At 39.2% G+C, this 24,618-nt stretch overlaps 1 protein-coding gene across 4 annotated transcripts in view; it reads left to right on the forward strand.

Moving 5' to 3' along the window:
* Positions 1 to 24,618, forward strand: part of Stxbp6 (syntaxin binding protein 6) — a 239,635-nt gene that overhangs the window by 213,850 nt on the left and 1,167 nt on the right. For all 4 annotated transcript variants that reach the window (XM_078050276.1, XM_005322649.5, XM_040274317.2 and 1 more), the window contains one exon: positions 19,396 to 19,553. In XM_078050276.1, the coding sequence (XP_077906402.1) occupies positions 19,396 to 19,553 (158 nt within the window). The remainder of the gene's footprint in view (positions 1 to 19,395; positions 19,554 to 24,618) is intronic.

Here is a 24,618-nt window from a genome sequence, read left to right on the forward strand (position 1 = left end):
TAGTTAATCCACACTAATGTCTTTTTCAAGAAGCATAGTTACTGAGTGAATTGTACTTTGATAGAAGGAAAAAATGCCAGTGACATTTGTTAGATTTCTGGCTTTAAAATGATAAAATAAAAAAAGGATTTTCCCTTCTTTTCTTGAATATACCCAAAATCAACTAGTAGGAGAATATATGAATACAAATTCTATCTCTAATCAAAAAAAATAGCTGTCTCTAATATAGACCCCTATATTTGGGAAAGACTGATAAACTTGGAAAAGGTCAGAGTGGACCCTAGGAAAGAACTACCAAAGCTATGGTCTCAGACAAAGCCAAAAGCCTGCAGGATGAAATGGTCCAAAGTGTGTGCCATTAACACCTTCGTTGGAACAATGGAGCAGATGCCTGGAAAGCTGTGAGAGTCTTATGGATCCAGAATGGGCTGATGCCTTGATAAACAAGAAAAGAAGGGCTGAATGTAGACTCAAAGCCAAAGCCATGTTTGCAAGTATCAGTCTGTTAATGGGGCAAGGTGGAAGAAACAAACTCAGTTCCCAGCCTTCCTGTAGTACAGATCCCTTTTGGGCAAGTAAAGTCTCAAGGGGCTTCTGGGACATATACAACCCTGCATGATAAGGAGAAAAATAACCCCTGCCTGCCAGCCCAGAATGTGGTCTTCCTTCCCTGGTGATGTGAACTGGAAAGTGATCACCTTATTCTCAAGTGAATAGTAACCCCAATAGAACCAGCCTTGGTAGTTCCATATTTACCAAGTGTATGTCCTTAGGCAACTTCTAAGCCTCCGAATATAGTTTCCGTTTTTGTAAAATAGGATAATAGTGTTTCCCATATAGAGACATGGTTAGGACAAAATAATATATGTAAAACACCAAGCATGCTCCCCATTACATTGTAAGTATCAGTAAATATTCCCTGATCAACAAAGACCAATAGGTGGAATTCCCAGGGCTGAGCACTGACTGACTGGCTTTTCTTACACAGATTCAATAGAAAGAATGCCTGTGTTCAAATCCCACCTCTTTCACCTACTAGTCTTATGATCCCAGTCAAATTATTTATCTGGTTCTCAGGTTTCCCGTTTGTAAAGTAGTATCTACCTGACAAAATTTTTATTTCTGTTTTGTTTTGGTACCAGGGATTAAACCCAGGGCACTCTACCACCAACCTATATTCCAGTCCTTTTCATTCTTTATTTTGAGATGGGGCCTCACTAAATTGCTGAGACTAGCCTTGAACTTGTGATCCTCCTGCCTCAACCTCCTGAGTCACTGAAATTATAGGTGTGAGCCACTGTGCCCAACAAGTTAATTCTTAAAGACCACTTTGAACAGTGCCTTGAGAGGAGTAAATATTCATTATGTCTTAGCTATTAGTGCTTTTATTTTTCAAGAATGACAAGTTGTGCCACAGATATGGTTACCATACTTATTAGATTTTTAGGGACCATTAGCTTCTCAGGAGATGTGATCCTTTAAACATAAAACCAAACGTTGACCAAATTTTTCCCCCATTAGGCATAGGATGTATTGCCCTACTTCTTAGTCATGTATTCTAAATTCTGGTTTAGAGAATACATTATATCTGTAGATAATGATCCAAATTCTCTTTCAACCATGGTTAATTGTTTTTTAAGCTAGATTAACATTGTTGGTTGTATAGATTGTTTACATGTCAGCCAGTTGTGATAACTTATAAATTGGGATCTTAGAACAGAATTCCACAGACTGCTGTGGGCCAAATCCAACCTGTCTTTATACATAAAGTTTTATTGGAACCCATCTTTTACATATTGTCTGTGACCCCCTTCATGCTGCAGTGGCAATTGCACCAGACGCGCTGTGACACAAAAAGCCCAAAACATTTACTCTTTGGCCTTGTATAGAAGTTTGCTGACTTCTACCCTAAAGACTTCCAAATAGGCCTTTAGTCAGAAACAACATTTTATGGATACATTTAATAAAATGTTTAGTGTACTTTGGATAAGTAAAGGATAACAAAATTAGAAAGAAATTGGTAGTTATATGGTTCCAATACCCTGTGATGTTTTTGTAATTATATAAAAGCTATTAACCTACAAGAAGATGGTGTGGAATTCCGCTCCCTTCTTAGTGTGGGAAATGTCAGATTTAGGACTGCTTGCTGCTGATCTTTTTGTTAAGGGATGCTGTCAAGGCCAATATGTCTAAAATTAGAGAACAGAGCAGAAGGAGGGCAGACAGGGACAGACAATGCAACTTTCACTCATAATCACAGAGCTCAGCTCCCTGTGGATTTGCCTGGCCAGGTTCCCAGTTGAAAGGGGAGATCTTTGTAATGTTTTTAGTCTTCATTTTCCAGGCCTATTGGATTGTGGATGGTATGAGTTTTTTCTTGTCTTTTCTTTTTTAATGGCCATACTTTGTTGTTTCTTTTCTCAGTTTCTGTTTTTTTTTTTTTTTAACTTGATCGACTTTTTAATCTCAGCCTAGAAAACACCACTGTTGAAATCTGTTGGGAATGTTTAAATCAGTAAAAAGAAGCAGGAATTAAATACACGAAGGTAGTTGAGTTATCCACACATGTAGGTGTCTATGCTCAAATTTGCTTACTTCCCATTTGGTACATTTCTAGAAGGAATTATACAGTAGGTACTTAGTAAGACAGGGAAGAGCCCTTAACATATTGGCCATTTTTAAAAATGTCCACCTTTCCTTCAGTTCCACCACTATAGACCACAAACCTGTTGATGCTCACTCAAAAACCAGAGAAACTCTCAGCTGAGAAACAAGTCATATCTTTAATCAGATTTCAGCAAAAAGGAAAAGATGCTTTTTGGCTGCCAAATCCCTAGAGATCATTAGTTGTTGTTCTTTCTTTCTAGTTACTATTTCTAGCCACCCGAAGCTCAGCTGGGGGTCTCTAACACTTACCCTCCCCAGAGATAATTCAGTCGTTCTGGCAGACTCACCTTATAGGGGAGAGTCAAAGGTAAAGGTCCTTATATACAGCTAGTCATATTAAGGCCCTATCCAGACCTCTTGGATTAATGGCAGAATTGTAAGCCTTACACATTTGTCTCCTTGCTTATTCTTAATCTTATAAAGATCAGTTCTGTCCTAGCCTTGATGAAAGGAGCACAGGACCCAGCATAGCCAAGCAACAGAACAACACTTTGCTGGCTTGTCACAAAAGTTCACAGGAAGAATGTAACACATGATTATGAGACTTGAGAGTATAGTTAGGTGGCAATAAGATTTCAGATTTCAAGTGATGAATATGCATCCAATCCTGTACTGAGGCAGAGAAAGATGCCACTACCATCTTATCAGGGTATGGGGTATGAATTTGCATATTTTGATAGAAATAACTGGTGGAAACTCAAGTGCCTAGTTCTCAGACCACTTTTATCTTTAAAAGTACTTAATTTTCATGTTTTACAATGCTCAGAAACTTGTCCTACTTTCTTTCATCTTCCCTGTTGTTTCACCCCTTGTTTTAGATCATTTGTGTCGAGTTACATTTATTCAAAATGAGCAAAGCATTCAATTACCTAAAAGAAAGGAGACTAGAAAAAATTGTAGTGCCATATATACCCTGTAACCTCTAATAATTATGTCTGGATCAGCTAACATACGAATTAAAATATGCATGTTCTTGATGTCTTCTAGTCCACAAAAGGAAATGATTACTACATTTGTCAAACTAATGCCAATATGATGATATGTTAAAACGTTCAGCTTGCAGCTGCAAGTTAGTAAGCCATCTAAGGTAAGGCCTTAATTATAGCTCCATCCTGCCGCAGAAATGCTTAATTAGACTTGTGTAAGATTTTACTTGAAGCAAGACTTTTTTCCTGAAGACTTAAGGAATTAAGAAAAAGACTTTATTTTCCCATTCATCTTCTTTTCTTCTTTTTTTGACCTTTAAGGCATCCTTCTACCCTGCTTTCTTCCTGTTACAAGAATTAACCATTTAGTCCAGCAATTTACTAGTCTTGTCCACCTTTTTCACTGGTTATTGGTTTTCACTTCTAAGTTGTGAATTTCCAAATGTTATTTTGTCTTTAGTATTTAGACTAGGTCTTGAATGCAAAATAAAGACTTTTTACTTATAAAGTTCCTATCTACCCTAAAGTGAATAGTACCAGTTTTAAAGATATCTTACCAGTCATCTTGTTAAAAAATCATCAAGTATCAAAGTACATGACTTTATGCATACATTTATAGGTATGTTATTGCTTGCTGACAAGCATGTTGGTGCTGGCTCTCTGGAGCGGCAGTGAGAAAAGTTACTGATTCCTTTCACCCCTGTGCTATTTCAAAAGCCATGTATTGTCACACTTGTGTGATACAATGTCATTTTACCTTATTGCCATGCTGTTCTTTAAGTTTACCTATCGATACGTTTTTTAATAAGAAAGGAAATGGAAATATGTTTGTAGCCACACTGTGCAAGAGAGAAAATGGTTTTATGAATGTTGTTACTAGAGTTGCTATGGCTAAAAATTCAAAGGAGAAAATGGCATATTTATATTAATATATTAATCTGTAAAGTCTGTATTTTTATTTTACTTATATTTTGTCATGCTGGGGTTTGAACCCAGAGCATCATGCATGCTAGACAAGGACTACATTCTCAGCACAATATTTTCATATTTAAACTATAAATATGGTTTACTAATGCTTATTTGTAATAGCACCTACTTTTTTGTCCTTAAAAAAGATGAAGGAAAACTTTCTAAAAACTACATTTTTATTTTTTTAATTAGATAATCTGTGTTTATTTTTATCCTAGGTGGTTTAAAAATATTTAAGTAACTAACTTCATCACTACGTGCTTAAAGTATGCATTTATCAATTTCACTCCTCCTGTTCCCATATACAGAAATAATATCATTGACTCAATTTGTTTTAGGTAAATAAAACATTTTCAAGAGAGTCTTCTAAATCTGGGTACTCTCTCCAGAGTACATTGAAATTGGAAACATTGCCCCTTTTATTGGTCAGAACAACATTCAGTAATGTTGAATAACAATCATATCTTACAATCTCAGTGGCTTAACATATACAATGTTATTTTCACTCCAACAAGGCCTGTGACTTCAGTGTTTCTCTAGGCAACTTCTTAGTTGTGACCCAAGGGTCCAGTTTACTCCTGTCTTTGGCATTCCATCATTTCTACATGAAGTGCATTCCAAAGTCAAATTTCCAGGGGAAAGAGCTGGAGGGCTGCCTATGGGCTGCCTCAGCCGAGAAGTAATGTTGTGCTTCTTCTTGCAACCCACTGGCCATCTTATCCATCGAACTGCAAGGAAGGCCAGAAAATACAGACTTTAAAAATATATATTCAGGAAGAAGAAAAATGAGACACAATTCTGTGGACACCTAGCATTATTTCTGCCAAATCTTTTATGCATAGCAGAGGAAAACTTCGAAAAGCATTTTTTTTAATTCTTAATTTCAAATCAGGTAATGTGAATTGATCTTATAGTAAAACTCTGCTTTTCTTCCTTTAAAAAGCCATGATCTATTCTCTGCCAACAAGCCCTTCTCCCTCACTGTCTCTTAAAACTCTGCATTTTCGTTCCCATCTTTTCCATTATAGTTCAGGCCCTTCACATCTTTTCCTTGAATATCTTCAATACTGGTCACCTCACTTCCTCTCATTATTCTAACCACACCCCAGACAGATCATCCTTTCTTTAACACTGGGTGGTCTTTCTACCTTGAAAATTCCAAGGAGCATTAGTGGACATATAATTAAGTATTGTGTTAAGAGTCACAGACCTTCAAGGTACAAGGATTCTTCTTTCCTCAGGATGTAAGAATTTTTTTCATTGGCTCGAAAACCAATGAATGAAATATGAAATATTTTTAAATTGTGAGAAAACTTTCTTTTAGATGTGATTCTATTAAAATTAAAAAAAAAATTATTGTGACACTGGGGATTGAACCCAGTGCTGCTCTGCCATTGAGCTATATCCCTAGTTTTTTCTACTTTATTTTAAGACAGGGTTTCACTTAGTTGACCAATCTGCTCAAACTTGTGATCCTCCTGCGTCAACCTTCCAAGTAGCTGGGTTTATAAGCATGTGCCACCACACACAGTTGATTCTGTTCACATTTTAACCTTCATGGCTAGGGATGGAATATACTAAAAGTTCAGTCTTCTAAACTGAGTTTTCAATGCTTAATTCTTTTTTTTAAAGTGTGGTATTCAGAAGAGGTGCGAAAAATATGCCTTCAGTTCATTTTCTAAATGGAATAAACACAGGAAGAAGTAAAATCTGTTTTGGTTTTCACTCACTTGTGATGTCATCTTTTTCCCATCAGAATCACAACGACAATTTTGGAAACAGTACTGTTTTCTATTGAAAATAATTTTTCCATATTCATCAAATATCCTGAACTTGATATATTTTACATGTGATTATATCTTTAACAGAATAAGAAAATCCGTAACAATTTAGAAAAATGAAATCAAATTGCAGTTTTATTTTTCCACATCTAAAAGTTGAGCTTTTCCATGTACTAATTAGAATAGTATAGTCCAAAACGAACATCAAAGAAAATACGGATTTAGATATAAATAGTAACCTCATCACGTCTTTATAAAACCAGAATGTCTTCCATTTCTTTTAAATGTACTTTCCACCATCAAGTATCTGTTGAACATCTGTGATAGACATTATGTCTAGAGATGCCAAAAAATGAAGGGACAACCCCTATGTTCAAGAGGCTCCTAGTTTAAAGAGGTACACAAATAAGTAGATCAACAGTTGGGTGCCTTGTAATAAATGTAAAGGGTACCATTGGAGCACAGAATGCCTCTCACCCTCAGGGAAGCAGATGCCTAGAAGAGCTGTGACTGAGGTGAGCAAGCTGATGCACAAGAATAACTACAACGGCATGATGCTGGGACAAGTGAAATCAACCCTTGTCACTTAGATTCTGCCTTACAAGATATGCCTTTAAGAAGCCAGAAACTCTCATAGTGCAAAAAAGAATAGTGATTTTGGAATCAACCATACTTGATCAAATCAAGGTCTTATCACTGATCAGAAGTCTATTTGGGGGTGAGTTTCTGCACATCATCAGTTTTCAGAAGGGAATAATATACTGAAGAGTAGCCACTAGGATTAATAGTGAGTGCAAAGCACTGAGAGTAGTTCATGGCACATACTGGGCAGTTAGCAAACCATGGTGTCTTATGATAATAGTACAAGTGGAAATGGGTTGCATTTGTAACTTTGATAATAGACATCTATGGTTGGTGGGTATTCCCTCCTTCAGTGTGTGTGTTCATCGTATGAACTGAAAATGTGTTTAAAACAGTATAATATAGATTAATTTCTCTTTGTTAATTGATAGTAATTTGATTCCATGGATAAAATTGTAGTGGATTTTAATGACCAGTGGCAGGAATTTTTATAGCATCTTTCTTAGGAAGTAAAATGTGTCACCCAAACTCATTAGTAATCAAACAAAATATGTCTAGACCAAAGACTAACTAGTGTATAGTCATAAATCCCATTGTGATTTCATAGCAATTTCAAAATTGTTAAGTATGATTCCAGAGAAATGGTAAAAAAAAAAATACTCCTACAGCTATCAACCTGGACAGAAATTAGACATGACATTTGTTAGCATACCGGCTTATTTATTATCATATGCCCAATCTGTCAATGAGGTGAGGTTCTCAATTTTATATTCTCCAAATTAAAATAATAAAATAAGTGGTTCTCAAGTTCACGAGTGCCAGCATGGAAAAAAGAAAGAAAAGCTGTACTTCAGTGAACTATGTGCTGAATTCTTTTGCCCTTGATGACAATGTCTGAAACATAATCGACCCACACTTTGTTGCCAGTATCAAAAGAAAACAGGTCAAGGCTGCAGACTGACTTGGTTCTCATTATTCTAAATAATAGGATTTAGCTACAGCAATAATGACCTAGTCCAATAGTATATGACCTTGGTAACTATAATAGAAGATTCTCATGTTATTTATACTAAAAGCATAATCTTCTTTTCAAATTTTGATGAAGTTCAGTCTCTGCTTTCGTTGCTTGTGTTTTTTTTTTTTAGTGTCATATCTAAGAAACCATCTCAATTAAGGCCTTAAATATGTACCCTTAGGCATTGTCCTAAGAGTTAAGAGTGTGGCTCTTATGTTTAGGTGTTTGATCTATTTTGAGTTAAATGTGTGTATGTGTCATGTAGGGGTCCAACTTCATGCATTTGCAAGTGGCTATCCTGTTGCCCCAGTACCATTGTTGAAGAGACCATTTTCCCTATTGAACTGTGGCTGCCCCTTGGTTATATTGTCCTGACCTAACTTCCATTGTGCCAAATTCACCTTGGATTTCTTCTGCTTCTCAGACTATTTCTGCTCAATTTTCTCAGCAGGCTTTTTACCTTCACCTTACTCTGTTAAAATCCCTAAAGGTATGGCTTACCAACCTTCCCCTTTTTCTCTTTGGTATTAATTCCTAGGTACTTTGGCCATTTCCACCCCCTCCTTGATGACTTGCAAACTTTGTGTCTATCCCAGGCTTCTTCTCTACAGAGCTCCATATAGGAATCAGTATTTGCTTTATGGAGTCCACTTGGCTATCTCATGAGCAAACCAAGTATAACATTACAAAAAATGAAATACCTGATTCTTACATCTGTCCACCCTCCAAGGAAATTTTTTTTTCTGACAGCTTTTTTTTTTTAATCTTATAAATTGCACTATTATCCAATTTCTCAAGCGAGAAGCCTGGGATTTAGTCAATATCCTTCATCTTCTATCTTTTCCATCATCAGTCCATCAGTATGTATCTTAAACCTTTCCACTTAATCTTCTCTCCTGGCCCTCATCCTAGTCCAGGCCACCCTTATCTCCTACCCGAATTATTGTAATAGCTTCTTGATCATTCTTTCTGTTTCCTCTCTTGCTCCTTTCACAAACCATAGGCGGAGTATCATTTCAGAAATGATCTCCGTCCATCTTACCCCTATTTAAACTGCTGCAGTGGCTTCTGGATCTCTCTCTAAACCCCTCTGCAATTCAGCTCCATTTGTCCCACTACTCTTTCTCAAGCCCATACTCCCCTTCTATTTCTATAGCCATACCAATTACCCTTTCAGTTACTAGAACACATAAGGTTTTTTTCCCCCTTTCAAGCCTTTATGTGTGGACTTTGTCCCAACTCCTCTGTCCAGCATCACATCTTAAACATTACCTCCTCAGAAAGGTCTTCCTAACTGACCCTGTCGATGCCCCTTCAATATCACAGCAAATTGTTTGCAAGTGGCTATCCTGTTGCAATTCTTTAATTGTTTGTCAACTGCCTGGCAGATGTTTTAACGTGTTAATTTTTTAACTGCCTGGCAATTTTTAATGGTTTTTAATAATTTTAGTTTTAACTGTAACATGTTACACACATACACACACATACACACACACACACACACACACACACACCTTTTTATTAACTTATACATACTCAGCTCCTGTTTCTATACTGGAAGCTTCTTGCCTGGCTTGGGGTGGGGGTTGTATGTGTGACAGCACATTTACTTTGCCTGTGACTGTGTTCCAAGCCCACTCCTTCCAAGCCCACTTCTACACCCATTCAAAAAACTGGTGGCCCAAAAATAATTCAATAAATTCACAAACCAGCAGGGAAGTTTTCAAAGGTGGAAGAACATATGATGCATATGAATGACCAGGTGGGAGAGGGAGAAAAGGCATCACTGGTTGAGTAACCAGACTATACAAGGTCTCAGAGGCAAGAAAGGAGATGTGTGCATGAGAATAACAATTGTTTCCTTAAAGAATTGTTTCATGATCAGTTTTTCAAGTATTTCTACTAAACACAACTTGAAAAATCAAACTTTCTTAAACTTTTAAACATTGTTTATGAAACTTAGTTCTTGAATTATCTTAAAAAATTTAAGCTACAATCACAATTTAATAGGACATTTTACATGCTGTAGACACTTTCAACTGATAAACATATACAAAATTAACAATTATAATACTTAAAAGAGTATCATGTTTCAACCTTTGTAAACAACACCATGAGTTTATGTCTCCATTAGTTCTTAGCTTCTTCCCAGATCTTCCAAATTTAATCAAAGTCTTTTTTTTTCTTCTTTTTTTCATATTTCCTGACTTTAGAGGAATTTGGTTATCAAGCAGTTGATTTTAGAGGGGGCACAGGGCCTGCTTTCTCTTTCTAAAGTAATCTAAACTTGAGTCCCTGGATATCATACTGGGTCTCTCTTTATCATTGAACATATCATTTCTCATTAGAAGCACTGTTTAAACCCTCGCTTTACATGAGCACCCCATACTTTCAACCTGATGGGTTTTCTCCCAGAACCACATCTCTTGCTTTGCTTGGCCAGTGTTACATAATCTTCCACTGCATCATTATCATACCTCTATCTGGTATATTAGCATTAATGGAAACATACAGATGCCTTATGCATTTCTTACTGCAGTTTGTAACCTACCTAGATATTTCTTCCTCTAGGACTTGCAATCTGTTCTCAACAGTCAAATTTCTGGAGAAGAATACCTCACTGTCACTTTTTCTGATTAATGGTTACATTTCACTATTATTGCTCATCAGCTTTTTCTATGACAGTTTCTTGCTCTTTCTGAAATTCTTTGTCTTACTCAGTTTCTTATGTTTACCAATTGCCACCCACAGAGAGACAACTCCCAGCTTTGGATACAGATATTTAGAAGAATAATATTTGGATACAAATATTTAGAAGAAATGAAGTAACCAGATATTTTAGTATTTCTTCCTAATTGAAATCAATAAAACAAATTAAGCATCCTATCATTACCATTTTGGTTTGTGTTTAAACTTCATTTCTTACATTTTGTATTAATTTTTATTTATTTTTTAGGAAGTTATGACTTCTGCAATGCTATATAAAATTACTATAATTATTATCTTCAGTTTTGTAGTGTTTATTGCTATTGATGTTCTAAATATCACAGCTTGCCCAGTAGGATCCACTTTAAACGTGCTTTTTTTGTCTATTAGCACTATCCTTACCATTTTTTAAGGTATTCTTGCTGTCTGACAGTAATAAGACATTTTAGGCCTGAGTTTTTTTCTTGCCCTGAGGTATAGAATCCACTACTTTCCAAAGAACTTTACTTTCTTCTAGGGGAAAATATTAAATATTGCTAGACAACAAAGTCTGAGTGCTGGCTTTGCATTTGAGTACTGATGCATAAAAAAATGAAAAAGTTTGACTGCTAATGTTGAGACACCCTCAAGGACAAAGATGGCCACAGTATTCCCTGTTAAAGTTTTTACTCACATTCATTTTCAAAATATATGTTCTACCCTACTTACAGTAAGAAATTGACAAAACTTTAAAAATTCTCTAAAATTTGCAAGGAACGCTGAGTAAGTAAATGAAGGTTGGGAGTAGTGGAGGGTCACAGTTAGAAGCCTGGAGCTAGAGCAAGAAGGGCCCGCTGGAGTTGATTGTGTATATTATGGGTGAGCAAGCAAAGCATTGGAATGAGAAGGCACTAGAAGACCTAGGGACCAGTGGTAGGAAAATCATCCAGGCTGCAGTGGCTATCCACTAAGACTGGAAGAGAACTTAAAGTACCATAGTGACTAGAAGTAGATGGCAAAGTACCCTTATTGAAATGTTACTCCATGAACGTTGGAATGTGGGATGTGATGGAGAAATCAGAATCAAAGGTAAACTGAGCATGGGCATGGGAGATGGGTAAATACATCATGAATTCAGGAAGAACAGAACAGATGGAGGGTGAGGAGAGAGACTGGGTTAATAAGGTATAATTTATGAAGCAGTCATAGGGAGGCAGTGTCTAGTGCATGGATATTCTGTAATAATATGAAATGAATCAGTTGTTACTGATGTGCTGAGAGTGCATTGAGCTTATACTGCATTATTGGCAAGATGCTAAATATATGTTTCATTCAGTTCTCACAGTAGACCCTATGAAATGCAGGTGCTGTTTTTGTTGTTGTTGTTCTTTAGTTGTAGATGGACACATTACCTTTATTTTAATGTGATACTAAGAATCGAACCCAGTGCCTCCCACATGCCAGACAAGTACTCTACCACTTAGCCACAACCCCAGCCCAAGGTGCTGTTTTTATTGCCATTATCCTGGGGAGAAACCACAACCCCATAGGGAGTAACTTACTTGAGGCCACATCACTGGTACTTGGCAAGAGCCAGGTGAAGCCCAGACCTCTCCTGTACCCCTAGCCAGAAAAAAGAATGAAGAGAGCAACCAAAGTAATTAGAGTAATCAAGAAATGTCATATTCTAGAAGTCAAGAGAAAGAGCAGCTTTCAAAAGCAATAGTCCATCAATTTGTGGTCTAGTGGCCAGGTCACTGGTCAGATTGAGAGAACAGTCTTGGTTGAGAGGGTTGGAAGCATGCCACTGAATATTCAAAATGACAGGAAGCATGAGAGGCAGCAGGCAGAGGAGACTTCTCCTTTAGGAATGTTCATGGGCCAGGCAAAGTGGGCAGGTGTCTGAGGGGTGCCAGTCAGTGTTCTAGGTGCCCCATTGTGCATCACCTCAGCTGTTCCTCATGGCCACGTCATGAGGTAGGCTCTAGACCAACCCCCATGACTAGTGAGGAAATCAACGCATAAAGAAGAAAGTAACTTGTTCAGGGTTGCACAGCTAGTAAACACCAGCCTCCACATCTCAAACAGAATTCGTCTTTCACCTATAGAATTATGTAGCGGGTTTTCAAATTGTATGTATCAAGACTTGAAATTATAGTTCTTAAATAAAATCCACCAGCATCTCAACTGTAATAAAAGCAGAGACCTGCAGGTCACAGCTGGTTTGCTGTCACACAAACTGGAGAGACAAGGAACAAAATCTATTTTACCAAATTTACAGCCATTTAAGGTTTAAACCTCAAAATAAGGGTTCCCTCTTTGAAGTTTCACTTGAGCCACCCTTCTGAGAGCCGGATATACTTTGAACAAAACAGAGCCAAAAGATGTGTCCTTGAATTCATTATTCTGATGCCACATAACTCTTATAAAAGCATGTTCATAAGAACCAAGGTTAAATGAACACTAAACATACTGATGAATTTCCCTGCCTATCCTGAATTTCAATGTTGAAAGGGACATGAATATAATCCTAAATGTTTGGCTCTTGTCATTGGGAATATTAGAACAGTGAACTGAGAGGAGAATATGAACTCACACTTGTATATAGATAGGAAGGGGACACTGGGCTTTTTCCTGAGTCCTTAGGGCTCCACTAAATTACCTTAACATAGCCAGCAGAAGCCGTTTACCTGACAGAATGGCCCATTCTTCTTCCTTTGGTAACTCCAAAAATAGATAACTCCAAGGTCTCCTTCAAGTAGGCTTTGGAGTTTATGGACTTACAAAGTATTCCTGAGCACTGAGTCCATTTTTCTTTGTCATCCGGCTCCAGGCAACAAGCAAGTTTCATGGTCCCTGAAATTAGCCACCAACTTGAAACAAAAGATAATTCTGGAACTGCCATTCAGCATGCTATATCTGTTCTACTGCCTCTATAAAGCAAGCCTTTCTAATGTAATTACATGACTTGTCTGTCTATTATTAAATTGATGAGGACAGGCTGGATTTATTTATTTTTTCTCCTTTAACTTAGAAGTCAGTATAGTTTATTGAAGAATTTCCCATCTCAGATTCTCTGTGCAAGGGGGCCCTGTGAATAAATGTGTTTGGGAAACCCTGCATTACCTCCCTGACCTGCCACCCCAACCTCCTTTACCTTTGGTTTACATTAGTTTATTAAAGGTTTTCTAAATGTCTCCTGGAGAGAGTCAGGAAAGGTCATATTTCTAAAGTCATTTTACCATAGAATTGACTTTTTCTTGTAGCACTGTTTTAACCCACAAAGCCACTTTAGGAAGTGCTGACATACATGTTGAGAGCTTTGGGGTCAATACCAGGATGGTCTTGGGTAAGTCCTTCATTTCCCTAATCTTAACTGTAAAGTAAGGGTAAGAAATCTTGCTTTGAGGAAAGTAGCAGCTTACCACAGCATCTGCCACCTGGTTGGCCTTTGAGAATGGTCCCTGTTCTGTGATGTGACAGCTGATGTTCACACTGCCTGCATGTCCTTCTTTAGAAAGTCTTGATGTAACCCAGGGCTTTAAAAAGAATGTTTATGACTAGTCATTACCAAAGAGGTACAAGGAAAATTTAACCTTTTGGAAGAATCCTTATCTTAAAAAACGATTCTAGAGGTTGTCTAACATTGAAATGCAGCGGGATGACAGTATTGATTAGTCAGTGTAATGCCAAAGGAGCTTGGTGTTGCTCTTAATCTTGTATTAATCTTCAATAATTAATGGAGTCCGTGAATTAAAAGCCATCTCATCTCACTGGTACTTTGCATTTAATCACTCTTCTTATAAAAGTAAAAGCTAGTACCATCCTTATTGTTTAAATATTATACATTTATAAAATATTTAGTTCAAGGCACAGTGCTAAGTGGACTCAGTCTCCTTTGAAGCATCATGACTACCATGCAACTGAGTACCACTGAGGGGGAGGAATGGGGCATTTCATAGGAAGAGGAGTAGCCTGTAGGTGGTACTGGGGGGCCTTGGGACTAGGAGACTGAGCTGTCAAGGAACCAGTTCTTTGTGTAACTTTTGTTTTGTTAACATGGTATCTGGGAGAGGTCCTGATCAGTGAAATGTCTTAGACTAGAAGTAGAGAAAGAAAGGAAAAATCATCTGAGGTGAATCCCACATATTAGTATCCCGTGAAATTAATTCAAATGTTGCTGGTATTGAACGAGACTTAATTGTACCCTGTGTCCTACTCATGAAAGTGGAATTGCTAAAAAACAAAACAAAAAAATACCATAGATGAAAACAGAATAGGGCCTATTTAATCCGCTCAGAGAACAAATCATTATTGAACATTTTGGGCATACAATATGAGATTATTAGTGTTCCTAGTCTGTTAACAGATTTAATATAATAATTCTCCTTGCCAATTTTTGTGTTAATTAGAACTCAAACCCATTGTGTGTATATGTATGTGTTTCCCCATAATTTAAATTGGTTTTCTTCTTCTTTTTTTTTTTTTTTTGGTTGTGTGGATAATTTATTGTGTGACTAATTTATTCCCAAGCAGTTAAATAGATGATGAAATAGAAATAGTTCAAGTAACGCTATTAAGACATTTATGTTTTAGAAGATTGTTTTTAGATGACCATGTTTACTCAGCACTGAGCATATATGGGCATTTATCTATTGATCATTTATTTTTTTAAGACAGTTTTTCTCCTGCCTTACTTTCTAAACTGGATGAGTATTTTACATTTGAAATACCTACTTTATGTATTTTATATATAAAGTAGCCCCCCAAAAAATCTGTTTAAGTTGCCTCTTTATTAGCTATAGAATTAGAATTTTTAATTACCACAATGTAGCCTGAACTCCCGAAGGACCAAATGAGATTTTGTTGATATTTGAGTTGTTGGTGTATTCTGTATACTTCTAAAACATACTTTCTTCCTCTTTTTTCTCTTCTACTGTCATTTTTCAATATACTTTATTCTTTTCCTGTGCATTTAAATTTATTTTAATTGTGTTTTCTAACAGTAACTGAATATAATGCTATAGCTTTATTTCAAGTTTCTTTTTTAAAAAGTCTTTTAAATCACTTAACATAAAAGATGCTAGCATATATGTTTTTAAAAGCACACACTGACTGGGACTGATGTGAAGATAGTGTCAATGAAGCAAGACTGGTTTCTGCTGTACTCTCCAGAGTCTATAATTCAAAAGGAAGTTGACTTTATTTGCTGTGGTTGACAGCTTCTTCTCAGATTGCTTGAATAAATTTGGGTATTAATATGCTTCCTGTCTATTTAGAGAGAATTACTGTTCTATCTGCCTCAGGAGACTGCCTCATTTCCAGATTTAACTTGGCACAGTATGATAGGCCCAAACTTTTGAGTAAGGCATCCTATTTACAAAGTATGCCTTGATTGAATAAATATGTCTCAATACTGTGACCAACACATCGTGCTACACACCAAGATATCTGAGGAGTGTCTTCCGTGAACTTCAAACTGAGTTGAACCAAGTAGGATTGTTCCATTATTCCCACATTTCCTAAAGAACAGATGTGCTCTTTAGGCAGGTAGAGAGACAAACTTCCAAGTGCATCCTATGGAATAAAAATGAGAGAGGAAGCCAGGTGCTGAGGCACATGTCTATAATCCCAGTAGTTCAGGAGATTGAGACAGGAGGATCCTAAGTTCAAAGCCAGCCTCAGCAACTTAAGGAGGCACTTAGCAACTCAGCAAGACCCTGTCTCCAAAAGTAAAATGTAAAAAATGGATATGGCTTAGTGGTTAAGCATCCCTGGGTTCAATCCTCAGTATAAAAATTTTAAAATGAGGGAGGAATCAAGAGTAGATCCTAGATTTTTTGGCTGGAATGAAGACCTGGGTGGATATTGGGATTCGTTGCTAAAACAAGGATGCCAAAGGAAAGCAGGCATGAAGGGAAAGATAATGGGGTCAGGTTTAGAAATACTGAATTTGAGATGACTTTGGGTCAATTAGTTGTAGTGTCTAGAACAACTGAGCTGATGAAAGATAAAGAATTGGAAACTGAAGTCATGAACTGAATAAGATTGTTCCACAGAGACTCTGAAGAGGGTGAAGGACAGAACCCTAGAATTATAGTTTGAGCAAGGAGTTCCAGAGAAGAAAATAAGTGAACAGAAGATCTACGTCAAAAAAGGGGGATACTTGGAGATTTGGAAATGACCAGTGTGATCTAAAATTTATTTGGTCAATAGAATTAAATGATAACCTCAGGGGATTTTTAACCCAGCTGGATGTCACTGAAGTGAGGTAGGAGAAAAGTTGCCCCAGATAATACTTGATGAAGCACCCAATGAGGACAGAGGTAGCACTTAGAGTTGAGGAGGAGAAGGGAATTGATCTAGAGCTTGATAAAGGTGCTGGGACTTCACTGGGCCTGAATTGTGCATAGAATTGAGACTGGGAGAGAGCATTTCAACTAGGAGAATGAGATTTGTCCAAATTCATTCTTGTGCCTGAAAATCACTGAAGGTAGATTTCTTATTGATAGTGTCCACAGTGTCATCTTTGAACAGTAAAGGCAGCATTTGGTTCCCTTTCAGTTGTACCATTTGGTTCTATTTTTTATAACAACTATTGGTTATCATATAAAACTGGGTGTGATATTCTCTGATAACATGTACTAGACTAATTTCAGGGAAGTCATGATGAGAAAGTAGTATGGCTTATGTGTAGCAGGTCAGTATATAACTTTTAGATCACATGGGTCACTTCCAAAGGGAAAGGCAAATCCTCTTTACACACCCTCTTAAATTTATAGCAACTAATTTTCTAAAATCCCTTTGATTTAATGTAGCTATTCCTAGCCATGAAGTGGCCTGCCCTGTGTTTTCCCAGTCCTTGTGTGGCTAAACTGTGGGAATATGGAGGGATTTCCTTGTGCCACTCCCCTCCCAACACCTCCCAGGCTCTAAGCCATCTTCTTATCACACACCATTGGTCTCTTCCATCTTCAGATCATAGGACTTGCAATGTGACATGGGTAGCTCTTAATTTACCAAGTGGAATACTTTGAAGACAGAAATGATCAGGCATTACCTTGGGAAATAACCTTTGAAACCTGTCCCTGTGCTACCACAATCACAATGCTTAGTGATTGCTTCCCCAGACCCACACCATATCTGCAAAGAAGGGGGTACAAAATAAGGAAAAGTCATTGGAGGAAGCAGGTCCCTGTGCTGGTGTGTCATTTCCCTAGTGATACAATCTTGGGCAGGCCTTTCCACCTCTCCAGTCTGTCTTCTCAGTAGAATTTTTGGATAATCAAGTGAGGTAGTATTTGTGAAGGTGATTTATGATTGCAAAATGCTATTTAAATATTAGGTTGGATAATAGGCTTTCATCATAGACATGAGAATGACATGAAAACAAAAGGGGACTAAGATTTCTCCCCCTAAATCTGTTCCAAAGTCCCAGACCTTCCACTCCAAGCCTGTGTTCCACCAAATGTCTCCAGAGTTACATCTCCTCTGCTCCCTGCTCTTTTGTACGCAGTTTTTTTAATTCTGGTTCATGTGATGCTTTCTGCAAATAATAACACTAAGTTAATCCCATTCTCCTTCCCTTAGTGTGTGTTTGAAGCCCTTGAAGTCCACTCCTAAAGAAGAAAAATGGAAAACAACTCACTAAGTGCTTCCTCTAGACCAGGCACTTTCTTTGCCTGAGATCCTTTTCCACAAACCACAGGCTGTTCCTACAGAGGAGAAATTAGGAAGTCTTTGCAGCCAAGACCAGGGGAAATTACATTTCTATTAAAAGCTATCTGTGGCTAGATGCATGCATCCTAGGTACCAAGTTAAATGATGTCATAAACTTATTCGAGACATAAAGCTATTACATGAAATGCCATTAAATATCTTCCACTCAGTGTTAACAAAATACAGCTATAAATTTCCTTTGGTTGTCATTTGCAAGTTGCTGCTTCTCAGTGGGTTATGCGTCTGCAACTTCTTCACCACCAAGTTTTGCTGACCAGTCTTTGGCAAATAGGATGTTGAGAATGCATGACCCTCTGAGATGTGATGCTTTTTCATTTTCTCATTATCATCATTCCTGAGTTTGGGAATGTCAAATTTCCTGTACATTGTTTTGTGTAATAGTTTTCTACCTGCTCACGCTGAGGCTTTCTATTCCATATACTGGGAATCAGAGATCAGTAGGCCCAGCAATCCTAGCCATGGCACAGGATTCAAGGCTGGAAGCCAATGCATCTACCTTAAACTTTGAGACTGAGTCGTAGCTCTTGAGAGCTATATATTTGGGGGTATTTCTTACTTGCTGGATGAAAGAAGAAAATGAAAGGGAAGAATTAAAGGAATTACAGAGCATTGTATCTGGAAAACTCCTGTGGCCCCATTTTTCCTGTGATGATTCTCCTACATTTGCAAACCAAAAGGAAATGCACATAAGGTCCAGACATGACTCATTGAACTTGCCTAATTCTGTGAACTTGTCAGGATTCTCATTTACTTTTGCAAGCCAAGTCTTAAATCCAGATGGGCCCCAGCTTTTTGAGCCTCAGCAGACAGAACACTGGCAAAATCGATGGGTGTGGAGAGAAGCATCCAGAATCTGCCTAGGTTCTGCTGTCCATCTGTGGTAGTCTTCTACAGTGAGTCAGACAGTCAGACAGAATCAGAAGAAATGTCAGCTTGCTTCCAGGGTGCTGGAGGCTTTTCCATAGCATAGGGTCTGATCACTGTGGGTCAACTAAGCTAGCTCCTGATGCTCTTGCTCTTCTTCTTCCAGGAAACAGCATTCTCCACTCGGCTGCTGATAGCGTGACCAGCGCAGTACAGAAGGCTAGCCAGGCCTTGAATGAGCGTGGGGAGCGGTTAGGCCGAGCGGAGGAGAAGACGGAAGACCTGAAGAATAGTGCCCAGCAGTTTGCAGAAACTGCACACAAGGTGGGCCAGCTGAGGACCGGGGTCTTAGCTCTGGGCTGCCAGGAAGTTATAGTATCAAGAAACTTTTTATTTCAGCCATGTTTCCTGTGGTGCAAGATATAAAATCAAGCAGCTTTTTAAAAAAAATTCCTCTTTGATAATTTCCATATGCTACTTACTAAGTACCAGAGTTATGAAAAATTTCTTCTGTAGCTGGTTTCTTTGTTATGGCCTTTCTGATGTCCTCATCTCATCCCTATCTCTGACCTTCCAACCTTGCCTCTTTAGGAAATCTGGAACATTTTTAGTTGGTGCCCAGGAGGTCAGGATTCAAGTTTCAGGGCACAGGATGAGGCAGAAATGACATCCAGTCTCCAAATGTATCCCCCACCCCTGCCAAGGCCTGAAAGTATCCTTGGAAGGCTTTAAGCTGCTTGGGCTTACTTTTCTATCCTGTCTCTTTCCTGTCCTGTAGCTGGCATCTCGTGTTCTTGTCTTTTCCCCAGGCACAAAGCAAGCTCTAGTCTCAGGGCTGGTGTGCCCACTGACAGGGGTCAGGTTTTATTTCAGTGCATGGATTCTGGGCTCAGAGGGTGTGAAGCTGCAAGATGCTTCCTGCCTCCAAGTCTAGAGAATGACATTCCCCGTATCACTGGGTGCACACCACGTGCCTCCACACCCTTGCTAAGAACAGCGCCTTTCAGAAGGTGAAGTGGGAGTTTTTATTGATAGTCACTTCCTAAGACATTCACAAACTGAAGACGAGGGGCCCCGTTGGTCAGGTGTTAAAGAGGATTTATGCTGTCCCTGTGCTTCAGATCAAAGGGCAGTTCTTTTTCTGGCTAGGGATTGGAATTTAGGCTTCCAGGAACAAACACTGCTGATGATGGTCTGTCAGACTCATAATCTGGACCTTTAGATATGCTTTTCAGGTGACTTTTGAGGGAAAAAAAAATTAATTTGCACCAACAGAAAGTCCTATTGCTGCTGAGGAAGCAAAAATGGGCAACCTAAAAAGCAATAAGAAAAATAACCCCAGGGCTGGGGTTTTGTAAATAACATGCAGAAGGCCCTGGATTCAATCCCCAGCACCAAAAAAAAAAAAAGAAAAAACGAAAGAAAGAAAAATAACCACAGCAGAGTGGCCTCTCCCAGGTTCACACTCAGTCCCAACTGAGCATGTGACTCCAGGTAGGTGCCTCCTGCTGTTCCTCCCTGCATCAACTTTGCACAGACCTGTCGGGGTATCATTGATTCTCTATCGCCACAGCCACAGTGTCTTACTGCACTGCTACCTCTGGGACCCTTTGGAGACCCTTAGAGAATTGGCCTGATCTTTCTGAAAATGTAACAGCCCTGCTGGAGGCCAGGACATCATTGCTGCAGCTGTTACAGAGGAAGTGAACTCGGATTTGAAGTTTTCCTAGTCCCTCCCTCCCTTCTCCAGCCTTTGTGTACAGAGGTGGAAATGAGATAGAAATGCTGGAATTCAGTCCTACATTCATATAGCAGCAACTTAAATAATTCAGATGGGAATGGTCAGTAGAAATTTGGAGAAACATTTTAAATGTTGAGCTGGGAAAGAAAAGGCTAAAGGAATGATTTCCTAACTCCCCGAGGACTGGGAAGGGTGAAGTGCAGCAGTTCTCTTTCATGGCTTGTCACACAGCATGGAGCAATCAATAGAGTACTGATAAAATTCTGCTAAACCCAGAATTGAGGGTAATGATTTAACCATGAACCAGGTTAGCAAGGGAGACTATGATATTGCTCTTCTTAAGGTGGCATAGACAATACCTGGATGCCTTCCATAAAAGCGTCCCTATCAGAGGGGGTTGTACAAACACCCAAGAGGATAACCTAACCAGATGGCCTGAATCCTTGGCCTTGGCAACTGTGTTTCCCTGATATCATGGCCAAGTTGGCTAGGTGATTGGGAAGCAATGTTGTATGGTAGTTAACATCTTGTTTGAATTCAGACCTGTTATTTACCATCTGGGTGACCTGAGACAAGTGCTAAATTTCTCTTAGCCCCAGTTTCCTCATCAGTAAAACACAGCTAATTAATAATAGTACTACTTTCTAGGGTGTTAAAGAATTTAATAAGTTTAAATCTATCAGCACAGTATGTAACATGTATAAATCTGAATTTTTATTATTTAAAATTACGTCCATAAAAATAGTTTCTGCTAAACCTGCCCTTTCAGTCATAATGAGCACTACACAGGAGCTGGGGAAGTGTTACTAGGGACAGAGGCTCCTCAAAATAGCAAGAGAGAAAAAAATGGAGGAACACTGGGGTGAGGGGCCTCCTACTACAAGTCCATCCCCTCTACATGGAGAGCAACTTGAAACCGGAACCTGACAAAGCCACCCAAGGCAGAGGAGACTCTGGCTTTGACCATGGGAGGGTCTGTGTCAGGCAGTTAGTCACCTGCTTTCAGTAAAGAGGAATGAGGCAGGGGCAGTTGGCATTGGGTCTGTTTCCCCTCCTGCAGTGTTCTTCAGGGAGAGCGGCTGCTGGAGTCTATTAGCATGTTTGCAGGAGTGTGAGACAGTGTCAAAGCCAGACTTGGTGTTTTCTACTACTGGGATATGTGCTTATGAATCACTGGCATTGGCAGTATTCCTAACGAGCAGATTGACCTCTTTGGATAAGGTGTGGCTGTTTTCCCAGGGATGAGGACTGCTGATTTGGCCCTGCTAGAGTAGGCTTACCGAGAAGATGTCATTTCACTGGCCAGGCCCCAGTGGGACCTGATGATGAGGAAAGAGTTCAGAGATGGAAGCCAGGCCTTCCACCCCCAGGCATAAGTGGCTTTGTTGACTCATCCAGAGTGGGCTGTGTTTACAAGTGGAGGCACAGCACCCATGGCAGAGCCCTGAGCAGAGAACAGTGATTCTAGGTGACAGTTCCTCCAAGCTCCCAGTTGAATCAGGACACCACCCCTTGTGGGAAGGTATACCAACACCTGTCTAGACTGCAATAGAACCAGATCTTTGACCTTCTAACTTTCCCAGAATCCCTGCAAAGACCCAGGTATGAGAGTACAGGAATCACTTTTGCACAATCCTGCCCTCATGCTATTGGGATGCTTGTCCCTTACAGAGCAAATGGAAAATGATCCTTCTCCCACTCCCCTGCATCCCTCACCTCCGCCCTGGTTAGCCCGGCTTCAGGAAGTGCGGTTCCTTCCTGAGCCATGGACTGGGCACAGTCCCAGCTGTTAGGAAAGAACAGCTCCACCACAGAGCAGCCCTGCCCCCAAAAGCACAGCGCTACAGTGTGCAGTACCCACAGCCCGCTCCGGGCCATGAGTCAGCAGGCAAGTGTTACCCACACCTAGGCATCCTCAGATGACACTTCTCCCAGAAAGGAGCATGGATATGCCCCATTCTGTAGAAACCCACATTGTCGGGGGGGAAGGAAGGGCAAGTGGCATTCATCTCACTGCAAGGGAATGGCCAACTCTCCAGGTACTACAGCCAGCTGTTTCCCGTGGACCTCTAGGCCCAGAGGGAAGGGTCTCAGGCCTCCTATAAGTATCTACCAAGTATCAGTGATGATTTTTTAATTATCATTATTTAGATGGATTACATTGAAAGAGGAAGTTTTCCATGAGAAATTAAGAAAACAGAATAGATCAAAAGGAAATTTTAAACTTCTTTGGGAATTCTGACACTTAAATTATATTAATCCATAGAATTGGAGATGTTTTAATAAATATATAAGGAAGCTAAGGTATGGAACAGCTGTGACCTTAGAGCTGAAGGTCACACAGAAAATTTGTAACCAGGTGTCCTGACCTTGTTTAGTCTAGTGTTCTTTCTGCTCTTGCCATCCTGCCTTCTATTCTAAAGCTCCCAATTCCCAGGGGATTTCTCTTAAAAAGTAAATGATGCCACTTTCTGCAAAAATGCCTATAAAACTGATAAAACAACAGAACTTTGTTTATCACAGTTCTGGAGACTGAGAAACCTAAGAGCCTGGTGGCAGAAGATTTCATGTCTGCTGAAGGCCAGTTTTCTGATTCATAGATGACAACTTTTCAGAGTGCCCTCTAATGGTGGAAAGGGCTAGGGGCCTTTCTCTACCCTCTTTATAAGGACATAATCCCATTTATAAAGACACTACCCTCATGACCTACGTACTTCCCAAAGGCCACAATTGCTAATACCATATCATAGGGGATTAAGTTTTAGATTATGAATGGCAGGTAGGGGGACACAAACATTCAGACCATAAAGGTACTTGAAATAGCACATGAGGTTGTGTTTCTGCAAAGCACAGCTGGTCACAACCGGGTGGTCCCCCGAGCTCCATTCCAGATGCACTGTTCTGGAAACTGGGGTGTAGTTTGAGCAGCAGCACAATCACCATTGAAGATTAATGGCTATGTGTGAATTGGCACATGTGCCTTAGTGGAAAGTTAACAGCTCAATGAATACCAGAACGGTGGCACTAATCAAATATTCATGCTTGATATTCATTATGCATGACACTTAACAGCTCTGTGTTTATTTGATGGACCTCATTGTTAAATAATGTTTGAGGAATGGAGGCAGAGCAAGAAGGGGAGGCCTTACAGTAAAGAGGGTGGCCAAGGAGTGGGACCAATCTGAGGTAGAGCCCTGGCTTTGTCTTTTTACTCACTGGAGTTTATAATTCTTTTTACTGTCCCGGACTCTTGACTCTTTGAGATCAGGAGTTATTAGCCACCTCCACACTTCTTGGCAGAACCCCACAGCACTCAGCCTAGCAGCCTGTGCATACTCAACTTCACATGCTCTTTGTAAAACACAAAAGTTAACCTTCCAACATGAGGGCAGGTCCATACCTAATTCTTAAAAGGCAGAGAATCTGATCATGATGCAATGGCAGGGTTTTAACAAAGCTATTACCTCACAGTGCCATCTGTTCTTAACTCAAAGGAATTCTGCATCACAGAACTCTCCCCCTGGTCATTCCCAGCCCAATCACTGGGATTCATCCCCAATGTCAGACTCTGAACACAGTCTCTACTGTGCTTTCTATGGGTCCCTTGGGAGAAGATCTAGATAAGAAAAGAAAGATTTAACTCATATT

This window comes from Ictidomys tridecemlineatus, chromosome 5 (assembly GCF_052094955.1).
Source record: "Ictidomys tridecemlineatus isolate mIctTri1 chromosome 5, mIctTri1.hap1, whole genome shotgun sequence".
NCBI classification, from domain to species: Eukaryota; Metazoa; Chordata; class Mammalia; order Rodentia; family Sciuridae; genus Ictidomys; species Ictidomys tridecemlineatus.